Source organism: Patella vulgata, chromosome 5 (genome assembly GCF_932274485.2).
Source record: "Patella vulgata chromosome 5, xgPatVulg1.2, whole genome shotgun sequence".
NCBI lineage: Eukaryota > Metazoa > Mollusca > Gastropoda > Patellidae > Patella > Patella vulgata.
The window spans coordinates 5,176,465-5,198,955 of NC_065883.2; the positions used below are offsets into that span (position 1 = coordinate 5,176,465).

The 22,491-nt window shown below is 37.5% G+C and overlaps 2 protein-coding genes across 2 annotated transcripts; one reads left to right on the forward strand and one right to left on the reverse strand.

The window, feature by feature from the left end:
* Positions 1-944: 944 nt before the first annotated feature.
* On the reverse strand, positions 945-13,726 carry LOC126822110 (endoribonuclease Dicer). The gene is made up of 11 exons (XM_056101498.1): positions 13,638-13,726; positions 12,564-12,659; positions 11,920-12,082; positions 10,018-11,444; positions 8,652-8,753; positions 7,072-7,217; positions 6,153-6,294; positions 5,393-5,468; positions 4,069-4,205; positions 3,123-3,302; positions 945-1,185 (listed from the first exon to the last, which is right to left on the reverse strand). Exons 1-11 carry the CDS (start codon positions 13,656-13,658, stop codon positions 964-966), a joined length of 2,712 nt encoding a protein of 903 aa, XP_055957473.1. The 5' UTR covers positions 13,659-13,726; the 3' UTR covers positions 945-963.
* A 130-nt stretch (positions 13,727-13,856) lies between these two features.
* Positions 13,857-22,128, forward strand: LOC126822135 (alpha-ketoglutarate-dependent dioxygenase alkB homolog 6). Its single transcript, XM_056101229.1, has 6 exons — positions 13,857-13,991; positions 15,351-15,481; positions 15,840-15,885; positions 17,098-17,202; positions 19,599-19,718; positions 21,186-22,128. The coding sequence occupies exons 1-6, from the start codon at positions 13,929-13,931 to the stop codon at positions 21,450-21,452; spliced, it is 732 nt and encodes a 243-aa protein (XP_055957204.1). The 5' UTR covers positions 13,857-13,928; the 3' UTR covers positions 21,453-22,128.
* Positions 22,129-22,491: the final 363 nt, after the last annotated feature.

Sequence of the window (22,491 nt, forward strand, 5' to 3'; positions counted from 1 at the left end):
TCGGCAACATAAAAATTCTGTGGTTGATCGATGTTACGATAGGAGGGCATAACAACGGCGTCTTCAAAATCTTCTTTCCTGAATTCAAAAATATCTCGTTTGGAATCAAAGACATTTTTCTTTTGATCAGAATTGACTCCAGTGACATAATCAACAAAATTCCATTCTATGTCTGCTACGTCGTTGAGATCTGAAATGAAAAAGAGAAACAATGGCTGATTAAGACTGGATAACTTGACTGAGGCCACAGGGACCATCAATATTCAGTGGGGCCTTAAAATGAGACTGATGCCCTCTGCCTCAATCCCAAAATAAATAGTCGACATATATTATATATATATATATATAATTAATGCATATTATCTATGTTTTTCTTAAGCACTGCACAAGCAAATTGCTTATTTAAAGTGTACTTAGCTGTAGCTGAAAAAGCCAACTTAGTCAAGGTATTGATGTAACTAAACTATACACCAAGATTCTGACTTAACAGAAAATGATCATCATAAAGCAGAGTTATTTCGTTCCAAAAACGGTGATAGACAGGCAGACCGACAGATAAACCCATTTTAATAGCACCACTCGACACAAGGTAGGACATTTCGGGACTAACATATGGTTCAATTGTATTTATATAAATCGCTTGAACATAGGGGTCTTTAGCAGAGGGAGGAAACCGTAGGACCCAGAGAAAACCCACGAGGTTTGACTGGCGATCATACAAGGTAGGACATTTCGGGACTAACATATGGTTCAATTGTATTTATATAAATCGCTTGAACATAGGGGTCTTTAGCAGAGGGAGGAAACCGGAGGACCCAGAGAAAACCCACGAGGTTTGACTGCAATCCTACTCTTTGTCACGTACAACTGGGGAATTGAAACACAAATTTAGAACTATGTCTTGCCTATTAGTGAGAATAGCAGACGATTGAAAATTTATAGCGGGCCTGACATTAGCGTAAATTACATACCTGGATCAAGCGGAACAATCAAATATCCGACGTCTGCTATTTTCGGATTACATTCCATGGGATCTTTATCGAGATGTAAAACTTGGGTAAATACAAAATGATGAAATTTTTGAAGTTTGTCTAATTGGTCGTGTGTGATGACGATATCAGAACGACAGAGATCTATTGAAACTGTTACTTCACCAGATCGTGTATAAACCGGAAACATAGGCACCTGTAAAATAACAACAAATTTAAATCCCCTGGTAACCAACTTCTAGGATCCTGTCCCTGGTAACCAACTTCTGGATCCCGCCCTTCTGGGATGCCACTCATGACACCACGGTCGGATGCCCTGTTAACCAACTGCTGGGACCTCACTCAACATATAAAGGTTGGATCACCTGTTAACCTACTGCTTGGATCCCACTCAACATGATGTTGAAGGTTGGATCCTCTGCTAATACTAGATTCCCACTATCACGAATCACACGACAAGTGAAATCGTGGTTTTAATCATGGAGTAATCATGGTGATACTATCGGGTATTATGATATATTGAGGCCAGTAGTAGCAATTGTGTTGATCATATCGAAACATATCCAAACGTTTCTGCACGTACCAGATTGTGGACTCAGTAGCGACAATCCCATCGTAACGCATTGCACGAGAGTGAGAATCTAGCATAAACAACTGTTGGGATCTCACTCAACATTTAAAAAATCCAGTAGACGTGGTACAAGGGTTAATCAGCGAACTGGATGTATGAGATGTGTTGTTGACGTTTGGGAAAGTAGGACGAGGGGAAATGTGTAGGGAGTGAAGTGCTGTAAGGGATAGTTAGATGTATTATGAATGGTTAGAGTGGCTGTGGTGTTACGGTGAAATACTATGCCGCCACCGTAACACCACAGCTTTATGATTTGTTAGACAGGAGTGATGTAATGGGTGTCAACAACTGGGTATGCTGGTACCGTCGCAACGTAGCCGTGAAATATATATTGTGGGGGGGGGGGGGAAGGGCGGAAACGGAAAAATATACAATGTTGACAGTATGTGCCAGGCATGAGGCTGCGCAGGCCGAGCGGCAGCTCGATAGGGAGTGTGTGGGAGGGTCACCCTCATAAAAAAATTTTTTTTTAAATTTCAGTTTTCTGTAAGCAGTGAAAACACTATTTTGGCATTGTTTGCGGGGTTAAACCTAAAAATCACATTAATACACCCATTGCACGATATTGTGAAACTAGCTGACGAAGACAGCTCGGGCGGCGATTGTTCGACTCGGGGCTGCTCTGTCAGTATCTAACAAACGCATTTAGTTCGCGTACAACTTTTAAAAACCGAATGTCAGTATGGTATTTCTCACATAATTGGTTATCGCAAAAACAGAGTAAACTGAGAGTGAGTAATCTCGACTCAAACCTATAGTCTATAGCCTACTTACTACACTCGTCACTAGGCTTCCTATATTATTGTTTGTGGACGGTTTACTACTCAGTGATAAGCCTGCGCCGCAAAAAGAGGTCTCGCCTTTTATTATTAGTATAATGACTTCCTCATGTGCGGCAGGTTAGTTTGCTTCTAAAAACACTGTTTTCCGTTCCAAAAAATACAAAAGTAATTTTCTACCAGATGACCATGGTTCTTTTCACCGAGACTAGATAATTTCTCTCGGTGTAAGGATATAGCTATGGATAAGTCCATACAAGGTCAATAAATCCGCGGTCACTTCGGGTCACACTGTTGAGAAAATAAACCGATGGGTTTGTTTAGTAGCAAATCGAGCGTGAATCAACTGAGTTTGTACTGAAAAATTTTTGAGTGATATGTATGAACTGTCTTCACACATTCGGTTTATAATTAGCGATACACAGGTACAGTGGCAAGTGTTGTACTTCACAGACTGTTTACCTCCGAACTACCTCCGCACGAAATCCCCGATTTGGGTACTTGTTAAAAGAAAAAGAAATAGTACCTGTGCGCATGCCAGTAAAAAAAACCCTAAGAGTTCGCGCATAAAAATGCCCGAACGTACCAGGCGCCAGGTCATCTAGATGATAAAATACCTATTTATAAACTTACCTGTGGAATATATCTAGATGATAAAATACCTATTTATAAACTTACCTGTGGAATATATCTAGATGATAAAATACCTATTTATAAACTTACCTGTGGAATAAATTTAGATGATATAATACCCAGACAACGAGATGTTTCTTCTGGAGCGTAAATACTTCTACCTCTCGTATTCTGTTCATCTGTGATTGGTCCCGTTAATCTCATATGTATCATATACAGATAACATGCTGTATTCTCTACGGGATGACTTGACATAAACGCATCGGCAATCTAAATAGAAATGAAACAGTATTTAACATCCTACTGTTCTGCTCCGACTGGGCTAATAGAGATGGTCATACGCCATGCAGTGGGCCATGAGGGAAATTTTGACCATAAAACGGTGTTACAGCCTACTCTTATATCGAATTCCAACTGTCAAGGGATCTTTCATGTGTACACAGGACCATGTTTTTTTTTTGTCCCAATTCATGTATGATCTGAAACTTGGCATGTTTGTTCCTTTGACAATTGCTCATCGATTAACCGACTTCAATTTTTCATACGACTTCAGAATTCCAAGATCACTGCAATGACATCTTACTCACTATTCCTCATCTTCACGTCCATAGATTGGTGGAACTTGTTAAACTTACTATGTCATCAAAAATTTAGTTTAAACAGGCTTTATAGAAGATTAGATAAAGAGCTGGCAGTTTTCACTATAATAGTTGAAAACTAGATAATGTAAAGGGAATATGCTGAAAATTGTAGTCAAATTGCTCCACTCTGAACCGAGATATTAGGAATTGAATTGAGCAGCAGATCGGTTTCAAATTCAGTGAAAATCTGACTCATAAGATGGCATCGAGAGTTAATTAAGGTCTTTTCATGTTAATAAATGTCTAATTAATAGTTTAGATAACATTTCATGCCTAAAGAAAGACGTGCAATAGGCAGATTTAGCTCTTGCATAATGTATGTTTATATAACATTTCATGCCTAAAGAAAGACGTGCAATAGACAGATTTAGCTCTTGCATAATGTATGCACATACCTTCTTGAAATAATACTGTTTACGTTTGGTTGTTCCTGGTCGTCCCTGACTAGATACATCTTCGTCATCCCAGTCTTCTTGTTGTTCTTGTAGAAACATTTCTTTACCAACAGGTTGAAGTTGTTCATCTAGTTCACCTTCGAAACATATTATCTCGAATATTATTATACAATGCTATGACATTCTAAGGGTTAATATTATTTTCCACGTTCGACGACGGAATTAGAGGGAATTAACTTCCTTATAAGAGTTTTCCCATATTTCAACCTGATTAAAACACTGATCCTATTTCGTTTCATTTTTTATAATATTTCATAATTTTGTTTTATTTGTCTTTAGTACACTAGCATCTGGAAGAGTTGTTATTTGACCAGCATTCTAGATGATGTGAGGAATTAGCCAATGAAACGGTCTGTTACGACGAGTGTTTGGCTTGAGTTGCATGGAACTGTAGTTAACTCATTATCAACATCAAATTTCTGACGCCATAAGGTCAAAAATTGTATGATCTCTGATGCAACCTTCCACTACAACCAGTCAGTTCTTTATGTAGTAGAGGCCATAGAAAGTATATAAAAAAAAACAAAACGAAATATAGATCTGCGTTTTAATCCGATTGTATTCCATGCAGTTTGTTATTGACAGTGGCACTCCGTGAAGGTTTTATTGAGCATGCCTACGAGTACACATGATCTTGGTTTTTCGTTGTTTTGAAACAACTAGACACTGTTTTTGGAAAGGCCCTCCCATCCTGAACCATTGACAAATGGAAACCATAGAACCATCCCGGAAAATCCGGAGGAACTTGCAAGCTCAACCAAAACCGGGATCGAAATGAAATGAAATGGGGTTTAACGTCCTACTGTTCTGCTCCGACTGAGCTAATGAAGACCGGCATACGCCATACAGTGTGCTATGAGGGAAATTTTGAATGGGTAGCGGCACTATGGCCTTCTCTTGTATCAAAATACAACTGCCAAGTGATCTTTTACGTGCATGCCAATGTATACACTGGACCTCGGTTTTTCGTACCATCCGAATGACTAGACAGCTTTCCTTGTCTCCGTCCCACACCACTGACAATGAGAAACCACGCCAGAAAATCCCGATGAACTTTCTCGGCCAATGCAGGGATCGAACACGCAGCCTCCAGACTAGCGAGTCAGCATCTTACCCACTTAGCCACTGTGGCTCCCCACAGGGATAGAACTGGGGTCCTCTTGGTTAGCGAGCCACCGCCTTACTCGCTCAGCCACTGAATAAATACTTTCTCTTATTTCTCTAAAATAGTTTTATAGCAAAACAAAGTTTTATTAAAATTTACCTCTTTTGTGTAGAATTTCACATGCTTTCTGAGCAACAGCCATTTGGGCAAGTTTTTTAGTTGGCATCGGAACTCCCTGAAATAGAATTAATAAACACCGTCTTCTCCATTTTCAATCTTAAAAATATCTTACTTTGATATCCAATGACAAAATCTAATTCTTTTCCGAACTAACATATGGGACAATGTTATTTCACTAATTAGCTTGCATGTAGAGGTCTTTAGCAGTGGGAGGAAACTGAAGGACTCAGTGAGAATCCACAAGGTTGAAAATGTGGGCGTATAAAAATAAATAATAACTTGAACACTTGATTTGAGAAGAGCGACCAAGAACTTTTGGATTTTAATTCAGTTATGGTTCTTTTCCTGAAGAACAAGAATTCAAATTGTGTAGCCTTACTGTCATATTTTTATTACACCAGTGTATCACACTAAGAATTAAACAATTGCAAAAAGCTACCGCACAATGAGGACCGAAGTGTCCGATAGTCATTTGAGGCAGCATGAATCCCCGGTAAACTACAATATCGTGAAAGTTGAATCTCAAAGGAATATCAGGTCAGAAATGGTTCAATTCTGTTCAGTATTTACAAAGATACGATGAATTAAAAATCTGTCAACATTTTGCATTGACGGCAAATGATAAGTCACAAACAGCCATTACCACAAATAATCTTCATTGAAATCTTTTGAATGTAAAATAATCAATTTGAGAACAAATAACAATCAGTGACTATAAATCAAATTAACGTCAAATTACCGTAATTTCTTCCTTGATTGGTGAGTTGATAGGTAATCTAAGATGGCCGACATATTGAATACCGTCTGCTTTGTTTGTTGTTGTTATATTACACTGGGGAGTTAAATGAGTGAAGGCATCACTTGGTAATTTTGCACAGTATCTAAAATATTAATACACTCATACAGAAAGACGGCTATACTCTTTTTACTTTTCAAACATGGTCACAAAATGAAATGAAATGGGGTTTAACGTCCTACTGTTCTGCTCCGACTGGGCTGATGAAGATGGGCATACGTCATACAGTGTGCTATGTAAGAAATTATTCCCAGGCAGTGGCACTATGGCCTATTCCATCTGCCGGGGGATCTTTTACGTGCAGTTTTTTGTCCCATCTGAACGACTAGACAGCTTTCCTTGTCAGGCCCTCCATCCTGTACCACTGACAACAAGAAACCACGCTGGATAATCCCAAACTTGGCCCCATCCACCCATCCTCTCATGGGCCTATGAGCAGAGAAACAATTTAAACTAACTATGGGATGTCAGGCCCAAAAGAGTTTGGAATGGTTCAAAACCCTAACTATGAATTATAATAAATGAATTTACCATATGAAAATGATCTAACTCCCTTCCATAACTTGCCTTAAAGTAGGTTTTCATTATCAAAGTAACCCCAACCCTCATACAAAATAGCCCTACTACTCATACAAAATATCTCCATCCTCATAGAAAATAGCCATACCCCTCATACAAAATATCCCTACCACTCATACAAAATATCTCCACTCCTCATACAAAATATCTCCACCCCTCATACAAAACAGCCCCACCCCTCATACAAAATAACCATATCCCTTATACAAAATCTGTTGTTTTAATTCATTAGTTGGCTTTTTATTCACGCTCAAATAAACTTCTCAAAAATAAATTATTGTACCTGTTAACAAGGCCGATAGAATTAGAAAGTGTGACCTTTGACCCAGTAAACTGATTATTGGTTGGATTATAGGGTGGTAGTAGGTCGCCATAACAACTGACATCTTCATCTTTTATATCGTCATCTTTATCTTTACCTATTAATACCTGAAACAACATAGAATAGGGGTTTAAATAGGGCTGTGTATTGCGGCCATAAATCGTATTGCAATATATAGATAGAACTCAATGACCATTGAATACCACTCAGGTTATTCAATGGTTCAAGAGTGTATCCCTGTACGGTTCAAGAGGGATACACTCGAGTGAACTATTGAATAACCCGAGCGGTATTCAATGGTCATTGAGTTCTGTTTTTATTCTATAACTACATGTAAATATCAAAATACACTGTACTATCCAGATTATCAAAAACAAAATCACCAATAATGTATTTGCATATAGTTATAGAATAAATTGCGATATATTGCGATATATTGCAGTATTGCAATACTTCGATAAAGTCGGGGTTTATCACAAAGCACAGTTTTATTTTGAATAGTTTTATTGTTTTTACAACTTTGGTCTTGGACACTTATTTTTTTTTTTACTGCAAAGCCTATAATATGACTGAATCATGTGAATACACATTTCTTTTTATATGTCTTGGCAGATAAATTGTTTACTGCACGGCCTAAATAATATGGCTGATTATCAAGTCTTTATAAACAGTTTAGCTAACATTTGAATATAAAATAAAAGTAGAAAAATATCGATACGGCAAAAATGTATCGATACGGTGTATAGCAGATGATCGTATTGCAATATTTTTTTAACAGTCTTAGGTTTAACGTCTGGTCAACACAAGACTGGGGTCCATATTACATTTCTATATTTACGCGTAGGGGATAAATTTGCACAGACAATGTTTCACCTACTCTTTTTCAAATTCCAGTTGCCAAGGATAGTTTTAGCCAATATTAACTAGTGCTGGGTATTGCCACTGCAGTCATGATCCAATACGTATTGTGATTCAGGTGCTACAATACAATTCGTATCATGAATCATAACCAGGTCAATATTTACCAAGAAAACAACAGGATAAATGAATAATTGATATATTTAGTCTTGTCGATGTCATAATATCGATGTAGATCAAAACGACCAAGAGTGTTTGCATGATCTTTATTTTGTCATTGGAATACAAGCGAGATATGGGGTTTAACATCCATTTGACACAAACTAGGCCATTTCGACACTAACATACGATACAATTTTATGTCAATAACTCACTTGAACATAGGGGTCGTTAGTAGTAGGAGGAAATGGAGGATCCTGAGAAAACCAACGAGATTGGACAGGCAACCTTGTCACATACAGCCAGGGAATCAAAACCATGCTAGTTGACTCAATGAAAAACCTTATGGTATAACGTGCATTAGCATAAACCATTCGGCCAACAGCCCTCACCCGAAGACAGATCTTATGATCTACAGAGTAGACAATAGACCATTCAACCACCAAATCTTCCCGTTTGGATTGAAATTCAATCAATTCTATAAAAGGTCATTAATTAGCATATTTCAATATAATGGAACTGACCTCTTCAATTTCCTTAAATAGTTTTAAATCTTCACTGAACATCTTTTTATTTTCTTCATCTAATAAAATAACATAATCTGAATCACGAGCTCTAGCTCTGCCCTGAAATAAATAGATTTAACAGAAATTATATAAATTGAAAGGTAGAAATTGATCATCATCGAAATCAGTCAAGTTTGAAGACACTACCTCAATGAGAGAGAGAGAGAGAGAGAGAGAGAGACAGAGAGAGAGAGAGAGAGAGAGTCGACACAAACTAGGTTATTTTGGGACTAACACATGGTTCAATTTTTTTCAATAATTCGCTTGCGCGTAGGGGTCTTTAGCAGTGTGAGGAAACCGGAGGACCCAGAGAAAACCCACAAGGTTAGACAGGTGACCCTACTCGGCCTGGTCACCTACAACCGGGGAATCGAAACCACGCTAGTTGACTCAATGACAGACCTTACGATACAACTTGCATGTGCTAACCATTCGGCCATTCCCCCCCCTCCCCAACTTCAAGTAGAAGGAGAGTTATTGTGCTTCAAAGTCAAATTGAAGTCTGAGCTTAGCCTAAGCAGAAAATGCTCATCAAAGTCATCAATTCTTGACCAATCAAATTGCTTATGACTCAGGCTCTGCTTAACCAGGGTAGAAAATGCTCATGATTGAACTCAGTCAAAGTATTGATGTAATGGAACTATACACCGAGTTTCACCACCATAACTTAATTACAACCAACATTATTGTGTCTGTCTCAAAGTATCAACCAACAGAATTAATCATCAGCGTACTCCCTAACACAGTCTAGCTCAATTAAAAGCAGAGTTATATATTCCAAAAAGTGATAGACGGACGGACAGACAAATGGACAGACAGTCAGACCGATGAGCTCATTTTAATAGTTCACTAAATTATTCGACAGGCGGGTGACAAAAAGGTAACAGCATTGTTAAAACATTAATTTCTGTAAAAATGCAATTTTCAATAATCTGGAAGCAGTTTTCACAAACCATTTTAATGTATGTTTTCGGAGAATGCTGCATAGTCACGGTTTGTCAAGGGGTAGAGAGAAATGGGGTTTAACGTCCACTCGACACAAACCAGGTCATTTCAGGACTAAAATATGGTTCAATTTTATTTCAATAATTCGCTTGCGCGTAGGGGTATTTAGCAGTGGGAGGGAACCGGAGGACCCAAAGAAAACCCACGAGGTTGGAAAGGCAACCCTACTCCTTGTCACATACAACTGGGGAATAGAAACAATGCCAGTTGACTCAATGACAGACCTTATGATACAACGCGCACACACTAATCATTCGACCATCCAACCCCCCTGGTTTGTCCAGGGGGCATATAGTAGGATATGTAAAAATGAACTGACCTTAGATAATGTATATGATTTATAATCTCGTGGTGGATCAAATCTTACAACTAAATTACATTTAGGTATATCAACTCCTTGTTCTAAAACTTTCGTAGCTATCAGTAAGTTCAATTCCTGCATTCGAAACTTGCGTAGAACTTCCTCTTGCTTGCGATAAACTTTTCCTATTGTTGTTTTATTCGGAGCACTTCTGTAGCCCTGTCCGACGATATGATTACTTTTTAAGAAACACATATTTTCATCCCAGGAGCAGACTTCTTCTATAAATTTGTTCAAGGCTAGAGCCACGTATTGTTGATCAACGAAAACTAGTCCACAGAGTTGTCTGGCATCAGAATCTTCAGTGACAATTTCTCCATCCGTCTCGAAGTTCTGTCGCTTCACGGCAATGTGAATGAGTTTCGGTGAACTGGAATTTTTATCATCGTCTTCTGAGTCGGATAAATTCATGGAATCGTCATCGTCGTCCGACATGTCTGATTGGTCGTCTTCGTCGGAATAGTCCATGTCCCCACTGCTAATAATCATGAAATCTAAATCAGGTTTATATTTTTGTAGCATGTGCACGAGCTCGACAACCTTGGCCGTACTATATTTTAACAATTCATTCACATCATAATCTGGATTGAAATTTTTTTCAAAAACTTGCACCAAAAGTCGAAGCTGGGTCAGGGTAAATCGGATGAATTTTTTATTAATTTGACAAGATTCACTTTTCTCTGTTTTTTCGATCTGCGGAATGAGAATTTCACTTATGCGTGACGTACACCATGTTCCCAACTGCTGCAAAATATTTCTGATTTCTGACAGAACATTGATGCCGAGTTGTCTGGGATCTTTCTTGAAGGGATCAGCTCCTTCTTCCGGCGCTATATTACATTCGTAAAGAAAAAGTAGTGCGGAATCTATTATTTCACCAAGTTTGTAGACTAGATCATTTGAGTCTTCAGGAGGTAGACACTCCACCACTAACTCTTTTGGCCGAGAATCGAAACGTTCGGAGATCACAAGCATGGAGGTTTCAGCGATACATGTTAAGGTAGTTTCAAGATTTCTAATGGTTTCTTTGAGCTTGCTTGGTTCTGGAATACGACTACCGAGAATCGAAGCCGTGATCCCTAAAATATGAGGTTTAGATGGCGAATACTTTTCAATGTGTTGCATTAATTTAATGTAAGTGTGGTCACCAACGGCCAAGTGACAATCGTCGAAAATGAGCATGTTGATATGAGGTATCGGTAAACAATTTTGTGAAAAGGCATCACGAAGAACTTCCGCTGTGAAGACAAGAGCGTGTTTGGAAGCAAACTCTTCTTCCCATCTTTGTCGGCTCCAAGTTTCTGTTTCCATATCGATGGTGTAATAGCCCGTCTGTAAGTTGGTATGTCGGGACAACACCTGCCATTGAGCTTCTGCTGTTTCATCTGAAAATAGAAATGAATGAAACATAGATTCCAATGCAATGAAATGGGGTTTGATGTTGTCCTACTTTCTGGCATTAACCTGGCTAATCATGTGCGCTACACTACATGAATATAGGAAATTTTGCCCGGAAAGTGTAGCCTCCAGCAACTTTTTGTCGAATTCTGTCTGAAGATCCTGCACAACATGCCAGACCCTGCATCCAAACAACTTGCCAGGCCGATCATCCTGCTGAACAAGCCAGGCACACCATTCAGTCCAACTGACATCAAGCCAATTTTTTTGTCATCGCTGGAACCACCTATATAATGAGCCAGTGCAGTACTCAATGAGCTACCATGGCTTCCCAAAAAATGAAAATGAAATGAAATTTTGCCAGTAAGCCAGCATCTTACTCACTTAGTCACCGTGACCCCCCTAACATGTTAGACCAAGTCCCTAGGGCCAATAAACAACGATCCACAAACAAAAACTAACCTGAATTAACAACGTAAATAGTACGTTTTCCTCCGTCAGATATTGGTTTTCGTATTTCTCTGGCTAGTTCTTTGATAACCATTAAAGCTATAAATAATTTCTCAGTCGAACTACTCAAACAAATTATCGTGTTTCGTTTTAAAGCTGCATCGACCAAATCCACCTAAAATTATCCAAAAATAAAATAATTTAAATTACTTCTACAAAGTCTCTGCGCATTATTTGCATTTTTCAAAAAACATAATTTCAATCATAGCACGAATCGTGATAGTGGGAACCTAGCATTATTAAGGGATTCAAAATCCCACAGATCATAATTACACTCAGCAAACCTCAGCAGATTCCAGTACCCTACATCATCTAGCCTCGGCTGTATGACGAAGTCCGCCATCGGAACTACTTTCAAGTTCCCAGATTACCAATGGCGTTGCCCATGACGACAGGCTCCATGTAGGGTAAGGGAATCTGCCGAGTGATCATAATCACAGACTTCTAGTTTTACTTTCAGTTTGGATACGATTAGAATTTAGCATGGATTCAAGTCACATTATGAAGAAGATAAGCGACTGGATACAGACCGATCAAAGTATTTTTTCTTTTTGTTTATTGTAGAAAAAAAATTGTCAATTTTAATAATTACTGACCTGATAAGTTCTTGGTGTAAATCTGTTTACAGGTAAATCGTCATGTCTTAAATGCCTTGGCAACTTTTTGTTCAAGTCAGGACCAATCCTGGTCATCTATAATCATAAATTAAAATAAAATAAACACTTTCTGATTAACTAATAAGGTACAATTAGTTTGGTATGTTTCATTTGTCTTGACTCAGTCAAATAAGCCTTTCTTTACATCAGCAATATTAAAGGGATATTAGGTAAGATTAGATAAAGAGGTGACAGTTCTCGCTATAATAGTTAAAATAAAGATGATGAAAACAGAATATGCTGGAAATTTCAGTCAAATTGCTTCACTCTGAACCAAGATATTAATTATTTGGGACTTAGAAATTGACACAAATGGGTCGCAAATTATATTATAATAATGTAATTTGAATGTACATGTATATAAACGTATATAAACTGATTTACATTCAATCGTTTCTGTTTTTACTCTAATTTCTAATCAGTTATGTTTGGAAATATATGCCATAAGTCCCAATGGAACGACAATCTCTAGCGTCTGGTTATTCCAGTCTACTCAGGTAGTATTTTTGGCGCATTCTCTCCAGATAAGAATATGACGTCATCATTTGACATGACTTGTGGAATATGTCTAGCCATATTCTTCGAGTCCCTTGTTAAAAATGGTGTTGTACCAATGGTAAAATGTTTATTTTGTCTTAAATATTGGATTTCAGAAGCCCATCATTTCCCGAAAAGATAACACGATTAATGTTGATTTAAATTGACAAATAATTTGTGTTTTCAATGTCGAAGACTTTTGATGATATTGAGTTAGAGACCCTAGTTACTTTAATCCCACATAAACAACAGCAGCTAGTGAACAAAAACCAATGGGAAATAAACACCAGCCAAAAAAATTCATTCATTCAGTAGTCATTCACCTTTCTAAGATTCCCATTCATTCATTCAGAATCAATGGACAAATCCGACAATACAGGATCATAGGAATACGTAAAGATGACAGATGCATTACGAATTTTAAGACAATTTCTCTTGAAATTAATAGGGAACCTATTTAATATTGTAGATACAAACCTTCCCATGCGCCGTTGACATAATTAACACAATAAATCGACTATTATTTCTTCATTTCCAATTTCTTTCCATTTTGATTAGGTTCCAAAATAATGACCGGAAGTGAAGAATTTAGAATAGGAATTGTTATTTTTCTTCTGATTGGTTGAATTCTCATATTTACACTCTAACATCCAATGAAATCCCTTATCTTTATATTTGTGCACTTCCGCCTACGAAGGAAGTCTCTACTTTCAATTTATGTAAACTTTCGATTTTGGATAACGTTTCCGCATAGCTTTTATCATTTTGATGGCTTCAGAAACCAATAATAAAGACAAAGAGTACAATTTACTGAAGTATAAAGTTTTAGAGGTGACTCTAAATATAGTATTATAACATGATGTCAAATGGTTTATGTCAGAAATTTAGAGAAATATAACTGTACTGTACTTGTACTCAGTAGCCTACTGTGTGACTTACTGTGGCACACTTTAATCGCTGACTGGCAAAGAATTGAAACTCAAAAATAAAAAAAAAATATACCGGTTTAGAATAATGTTAGATATATAGTCCTAGAGGCCATAAACATTGAAATAAATTTAAAGATTAAACATGTGTTATATAATATAAGAGTTAGACAAAGAATCGACACAACTAGCTCATTTGGGACTAACACATTCAATTGGAGTTTGAGAGAACCCACCATACAAAACTAGCTAATTTGGGACTAACACATGAGAGAACCCACTAGTTTGGACAGGCAACCCAACTCCTTGTTACATACAACAAGCAGGGAATCAAAACCATAATATCTGACTCAATGACAGACCTTATGATCTAATGCGCATGTGTTGAACCATTCTGCCTGGCCCCGCTATGGGCTAGGGGTCGTTTACTAGTCTATGTATGCTGTAACTTCTGTCTACAAATAAACACTAGCTTATACTAGCCTATACTAAACTGTCTAAACTATGAATATATGTTTTTGTGTCTTGTCGTTCAGATGAGACGAAAAACCAAGGTTTGGTGTACACATTGGCATGCACGTAAAAGATCCCATGGCAGTTGGAATTCAATATTAGAGTAGACCATAGCACTGCTGTCCGGGCAAAATTTCCCTTATATAGAACACTGCATGATGGCGTACGACTATGCCCGTCTTCATTAGCCCAGTTGAAGCAGAATAGTAGGATGTTAAATCCCCCATTTTATTTCATTTCTCTGTGAGTGGTTGTATAGGTAGGGGCAACTGTGCATTGCTCTTCCTGGGGTCCATAATTTTGTTAAGACAGCCCTACTCGAACATAAACAAGGGAGATAAAAGTTACTTGTTAGTCTCGGAATGATAAAATTATTGTGTTGATGAGACATTCCAGTGAATTGGGTTGGATGGCCGAATGGTTAACATGTGCCTGTTAGATCATAAGGTCTGTTATTGAGTCAAGTGCCATGGTTCTGATTCACTGCTGGTACGTGACAAGGAGTAGGGTCGCCTTTCCAACTTTGTGGGTTTTCTACAGATACCCCAGTTTCCCCCCACTGCTAATGATCCCATATGCGCAAAAGTGAATTATTGAAATAAAATTGGAACTATATGTTATTCCCGAAATGGCCTAGTTTGTGTAAAGTGGACGTTAAACTCCATTCCTCTCTCTTGCTTTTGACCATTCCAATGAAATATTTGAATGTTTGACAGAGATCAAAGAGGATATGTCATTTTAATAATTTCAGATCCCAGATACCATCCTATACATCCCTAACTTTATCAGTGAACAAGAAGAGAAAGATTTATTAGACCATGTTTATTCAGCACCAAAACCAAAATGGACACATTTATCGAACAGACGATTACAGAACTGGGGTAAATAATACTAATAATAGTGAGTTCTTATATTGCGCGCAGATCCATCAAAGTTAATGCTCAAGGTGCATTTAGCTCTCCACTTATCACAGGGTGGTTGGATGGCCGAATGGTTAGCATGTGCGCGCTGTATCATTCATAAGGTCTGTCATTGAGTCAACTCGCGGGATTTCGATTCGCCGGTTGTACGTGACAAGGAGTAGGGTCTCCTGTCAAACCTCATGGGTCTACTCTGGGTCCTTATTTTTCCTCCCACTGCTAAAGACCCCTACACGCAAGTGAATTATTGAAATAAAATTGAACCATATGTTAGTCTCGAAATGACCTTGTTTGTGTCAAGTGGAAGCTAAACCCCATTTCTCTCTTCCACATCCCAAGGGAATGATTGCTGAAAATATACCACAGGTAAGTGTGTTCTAGCCGTTTAAATACCTGTAACCTGTTTTAAATCTGCATACAGCGGAGATTTTGGTCTTGAAGGGTTGAAATTTCTAGAAATTACTGAGCATACAGGTGTTTTAGAATTTTTCACGATTACAAATCTGTTTATTGCAGAGGTGGATTCAAGGGGCGCCCCTAATTTTCGACAGTGCCCTTTTTTACTGCTGAAAGTGCCTTTTCTCAGACCCAAATATGTCCGTTCCCAACCCGTTGCAGGGATCCCAAATGACTCAAACCATCGATTCAAACACACCAGTCTGGTCTAATTAATGCTTCCACTTTCAAACGAATTCTTGTTGTTTAGCTGACAGTGCCCTAATCCTATAGAGTGACTATAGACAGACATCTTGTGGAATCGGCGGCGTATACACTCATGTCCATCACCGACGCGCATGAGTGCAACTTGATGTAGCATTGTTTCATGTGTGGACAGTCCAAAGTACAAGTTACAAGGCTTAAATAGTGAAATGGCTAGGGAATAGATTCGTCTTTTTTCCCATCATAATTCCACGCTCGCCCTTGACAATTTTCGAGCCGCATGTTCAACTGGCTTTCTTGCTCGATTTTAAGGCTCTTTTTCAACGATTTCCGAACGTTTACTTAGACGATACTATCAGTCAAATAGCTCTTGGAATGGCTACAGATGCAAGGTAATGACGGATAATTTTCTTGGGGCGACCCCCCCCCCCCCCAAAAAAAAAAAAAAAAAAATCCCCTCTCAGTGCCCTTTTCAAAATTCCTAGATCCGCCCCAGTATTGGATAAGGATTCAAAAACAAACATGTGGTATATGTGAAGAATTCACATTACACATAATTCATATTCTCAGTTATATTAAATATATTTACTGTTTCATATTCTCAGTTATGTTAAAAATATTTATTGTTTCATATTCTCAGTTATATTTAAATTTACCTTGTAGAACATTTGCTGGTCATCATTAACCCAGTTGGTGCAGAAAAGTAGGACGTTAAACCCAATTTCTTTTTTCATAAAACCTGTTGGTTAAAGATCACATAAGGTGAAAAATCTTAATTGCATGTACATAGTCATCCATTTATGTGCCCTTTAAGAAAAGTAGGACAACGAATTTCATTTCATTTACTATTAGGTAGGTTAGTTAAAAAAAAGTAGAACTTTAAACACCATTTTATGTTCATTCTTTTCTTTTGTTCAGTGGTTAAAGATTTATACTGAGAGAATAGCTGAATTAGAAATATTTGCTGGTCAAACACCCAACCATATTCTAGTTAATGAATATTTATCCGGTCAAGGTATTATGGTTAGTTAATTTTTATCATTATTTGAGGGCTTGAGCAATCCCTTGCAAATTGGGAGCCATGGTGGTTAAGTGGGTAAGACGCTGGCTCTCTAGCATGGAGGTTGCTTGTTCAATCCCTGCATTGGCCGAGAAAGTTCATCAAGATTTTCCAACGTGATTTCCCCTTGTCAGTGGTGCAGGACAAAGAGCCTGTCAAGGACGTGGCATGCAGGTAAAATATCCCTTGGCAGTTGGAATTCGATATAAGAGTAGGCCATAGTGCCACTGCCCGGGCAAAATTTCCCTCATAGCACACTGTATGGCATACACGGGACTTCAGTTTATTGTCCCATCCAAACGACTAGACAGCTGTCCTTGTCAGGCCCTCCATCCTGCATCGCTGACAAGGGGATACCACGCCGGAAAATCTGGATGAACTTTCCCGGCCAATGCAGGGATCGAACACCCGACCTCCTGGCTAGCGAGCCAGCGTCTTACTCACTTAGCCACGTGATCCCCCCCCAGTTGGAGCACAACAATAGGACGTTAAACCTGATTTCATTTCACCCGACTATAAACAGACCTAGAATTGCCGATCAGCCTACCCTAGATTGCAACATTTACAATACTGTAGTTTGCAGAGGATTGCTATATCGCTTAAACGTACATTATGCAAGAGCTAAATCTGCCTATTACAGGTCTTTCTTTAGGCCTGAAATGTTATCTAAATTATTAATTAAACAGTAATCAACTTATCTAAATTATTAATTAGATATTAATTAACTTATCAAGACCATAATCAACTCTTGATGCCATCATTAGTTTAAATACATTTTGTGATGGCAAGAACTCGAGACTGTTTATTATGGTACAAACATTACTAATGACGTTCGAGGCTAGCGAGAAATTGAATCATTAATATCTTGGTTCAAAGTAAAGCAATTTGACTGAAATTTTCAGCATATTTTGTTTTCATTATCTATTTGTTAACTGTCATAGCAAGAACTATCATCTCTTTATCTAATATCACCTAATGCCCCTTTAAATTGTGCTCAGTTCGCACTATAATAGTTAAAAACTAGATAATGTAAAGGAAATTTGCTGAAAATTTCAGTCAAATTGATTCTCTATGAACCGAGAATTAAGCGATTGAAATTTCGGCCTAGCCTCAATCATCATTACTAAAGTATGTACGATAAAAAAACATAGTCTCGATCATTCATTTCATGATTAAATTATGAATTGAAATCGAGCAGCAAATCGGAACCTAATCCAATAAACATCGCAGGCTAGCAATGCCAATGAGAGTTGTTTATGGTCTGGATAAGTTAATGAATGTCTAATTAATAATTTAGATAACATTTCAGGTCTAAAGAAAGACCTGCGATAGGCAGATTTAGCTCTTGCATAATGTATGTTTAAATGAATCTAGGAAAAAAAGTCACAGGTAAAAAAAGTCACAGTAAAAACACAGTAAAAAAAACACAGGTAAAAAAGTCACAACTTATATATATATATTGTATTGTAGAGTGAGTATATCTTTGATCTTTTAAGTTATTTGTCTTTGAGTTAATTAGGTTTGGTTAATAGAGTGGTTACTCTACATTACCTTGCTGCAAACACTACACAAACAGATTGGCTCTTTGATCAGTTCCGACTGTTCTGTGGAAAACTTGGAACAACAAGTTCTACAATCTTGTCGGCCAACACCATCCATCCATCTGGAGAGTGGTGGAGTGGTTCCAGAAGGAATCAGCCACAGTCCAGACTCTCGTCGCCCAGGATGCCATCGGAAATCCACCTGTCCGGAAGGTCAAGAAGAAGTTTGTAAAGATGCAGACACAACTACGAAATCTTTGCAGAGATCGTGTCAGCGATGCCAAATCCATCCCAGAATTCTTACATGGAGTTGGATGGAACATTACAATTAACAAAGAGTATTGATGTGCTAGAATGTTGAATGAGCTAGAATGTGCTAAAATGTCTGATGTACTGATATGTCAAATGTGCTATAATGTATTAAAATGTCAGATGTGCTGATATGCCATATGTGCTAATACGTCAAATGTGCTATGATATCAAAATGTGCTGATTTCTAAAGACTAAAACAGTCTGGCTACATCTGTGTAATGAACATAATAATATGTGTAATGAAAGGTTAAATATGTATGTTATTGTTTATATTGTTATTGAATTTGGGATGTAATAAAAAAACTGTGACTTTTTTTCCTGTGTTTTTTTTACCTAGGCAAATTTGTGACTTTTTTACTGTGAATTTTTTTCCTGTGACTTTTTTTCCGTGCACCGTTTAAATGAAGGAATATTTAGATATTGTCTGGAAAATGCAAATGAGGATTAGTGATTTCAATGCAAAATGAATAACTATATCATTTTATACTCTTCCTTTTCTCTTCCAGCCCCATGAAGATGGACCATTGTTTTATCCAACAGTTACAACCATTAGTTTGGGTTCGTCTACAGTTTTAGATTTTTATCATCATCTCAACCAGTGTAATCAAACTTCATTAGAAACAACGGTAGGATACAAATCTTCTAAAACCAATAAACTTATCCTTTATGAGAAAGACAGAGAAAGAGAAATGAGGTTTAATGTCCACTTGACACAAACTAGGTCGTTTCAGGACTAACGTATGGTTCAATTTTATTTTAATAATTCGCTTTCGTGTAGGGGTCTTTAGCTGTAGGAGGAAACTGGAGGACCAGGAGAAAACAGGTGACCCTACTCCTTGTCACGTACAACTGGGGAATCGAAACCACGGCTGTTGACTTAATGACAGACCTTATGACACAACGCACACACGCTAACCATTCGGCCATACAACCTCCAATCAAAGAATAATCTTTAAGTGGGATTTAATAACTGGATAGAGTAAAAAAAATTAAAAAAAAATTAATTTGGTATTTATTGAGAAGTGTGTATAATAGAGTATAAAATTTTGTAATTATTTCCATGATATCCTTTTCTTCTGTTTTAATTGACCCACTTCCATTTTTAAGTTTCTTAATTTCTTTATTAGAGGGGTTCTTCTGCTCATACACTTCTAATACACACAGTCATATCTGAGGTGTAAATCACATCACTCTAGTGTGTATTGAGACCTCTAATACACACAGTCATATCTGAGGTGTAAATCACATCACTCTAGTGTGTATTGAGACCTCTAATATATACAGACATATCTGAGGTGTAAATCACATTACTCTAGCGTGTACTGAAACCTCTAATATACAGTCATATCTAGGGTGTTAAAAAAACCTGTATTTTTGAGTAAATGCTTTGGAAACCACTGGACTAGACTAACATGCATTTCGACCAACCAGACACTCCAGACTACCAAAGAATTAAAATAAATATATTCATGTGTATAGTAGTATCATGTAATTCACATATGGTATATAGATAAATAAATATTGACTTTCATGGAAATTTAAATATTTAAATACTATAATATTAAATTGTATATTTCATTGTATATATATTTTATCCATTAAAGATACATTATGGGAGATTCGATAATGAGTTGGCAGTTCTCACTATAATAACTAAAAACTAGATAACGTAAAGGCAATTTGCTGAAAATTTCATTCAAATTGATCCACTATGAACCGAGAACTAAGCGAATGAAATTTCTGCCTAGCCTCGGTCATCATTACTAAAGTCAGTACGATAAACAGCATAGTCTCGATTATCCATTTAATCGTTTAATCGAGAGGGAAAGTTATGCAGTAAATCGGCTCACAATCCACATAAGATCGCAGGCTAGCGATGCCATCTAGAGTTGAATATGGTCTGGATTAGTTAATTAATTTCTCATTGATAATTTAGAAAACATTTCAGGCCTAAAGAAAGGCCTGCAATAGACAGATTCAGCTCTTGTATAATGTATGTTTAATGAATGTAGTTATAATATTTGTAAATAAAGTTTTTTTATAACAAAAAATAAAAAAAATAAAAATAACCCATGTTTGGTTCTATTTTTCAGAGTTCCAGTCTAGAAGACAGACATTTAACGTCAATATTCCTGGAACCTAGAAGCATGATAGTTGTAAAGGATGCTATGTATGAATCCTATCTACATGGTATTGACGAGAGACAGGAAGACAGAATAACAGATAAAATAGCCAACTTATCACACTGCCAGGATATAAACACCGGGGATATTAGATCCAGAACAACACGTGTTTCATTGACTATCAGAATTGTACCGAAAGTTTTAAAAAATAAACTATTTTTCGGTAAAAAGGCTTGAATACATGAATTGTCTAAAATCTAGACTAAACTGTAAAAATTGGAGATACTAAGTTAAGAACCTAGAACATTGATGTGTCATGGGTCCGTTTACACATTGGCGTGCACATAAAAGAACCCATCAGAGTTTGAATTATTTCGAATAAGAGGAGGCCGTAGTGCTGCTTTTCGGCCAAAATGTTACTATTGAGACCAAGTAACCACCCCTATGGTTCGCAAAACAAAACAATGAAACGGGGTTTAAAGTACGGAAAAAAACCCAATAACAATTGTAATATGACAAGAGCTTTATGTTAACTTGAATAAAACTTCTTTCCGACGAGATAACGATCGGCGAACAACTATATAGGCAATACAATCAATGTTCTACCAATTTGCTCAGACTTATTTTATGCTGCATACTTATTTTGTTGAAATTGATTGTGCGGTGGAATTGTGGATGGCACCCTAGGTTGGACCCGCCCATTCACAGCTTTTAGATACGCTACTGATGCCTGTCTACGTTAGCCTGGGTTATAAAGAAACGTAAACGTTAAACGACGATTTCGTTACATTTCGCTTTGTAAAACCGGACCCTGAAGGTTTGAAAAACCAAAAGTTAATTCCTGTTTTGTTAATCATTATGTTTGATTGTTTTTTGACATTGTATATAAATGTATAGGTAATTGTTTAAATATATATAAAAATGAAATTATTACGTTTTTTTTTCTTTTTTTTGTTGTCCAGAGTTGCTAGCACACGGTGGCTAAGTGGGTAGGACGTTGGCTCGCTAGTCTGGAAGTCGCGTGTTCGATCCCTGCATTGGCCGAGAAAGTTCATCGGGATGTTCAAGTGGTTTCCCCTTGTCAGTGGTGCAGGATCAAGGGCCTGACAAGGACCATTTGGATGGGATGAAAAACCGAGATCCCGTGTATACATTGACGTGCACGTAAAGGAACCCTTGGCAGTTAGAATTCGATATGAGTAGCCCATAGTACTGCTGCCCGGGCAAAAATTTCCCTCGTAGCACACTGTATGGCGTATGCCCATCTTCATTAGCC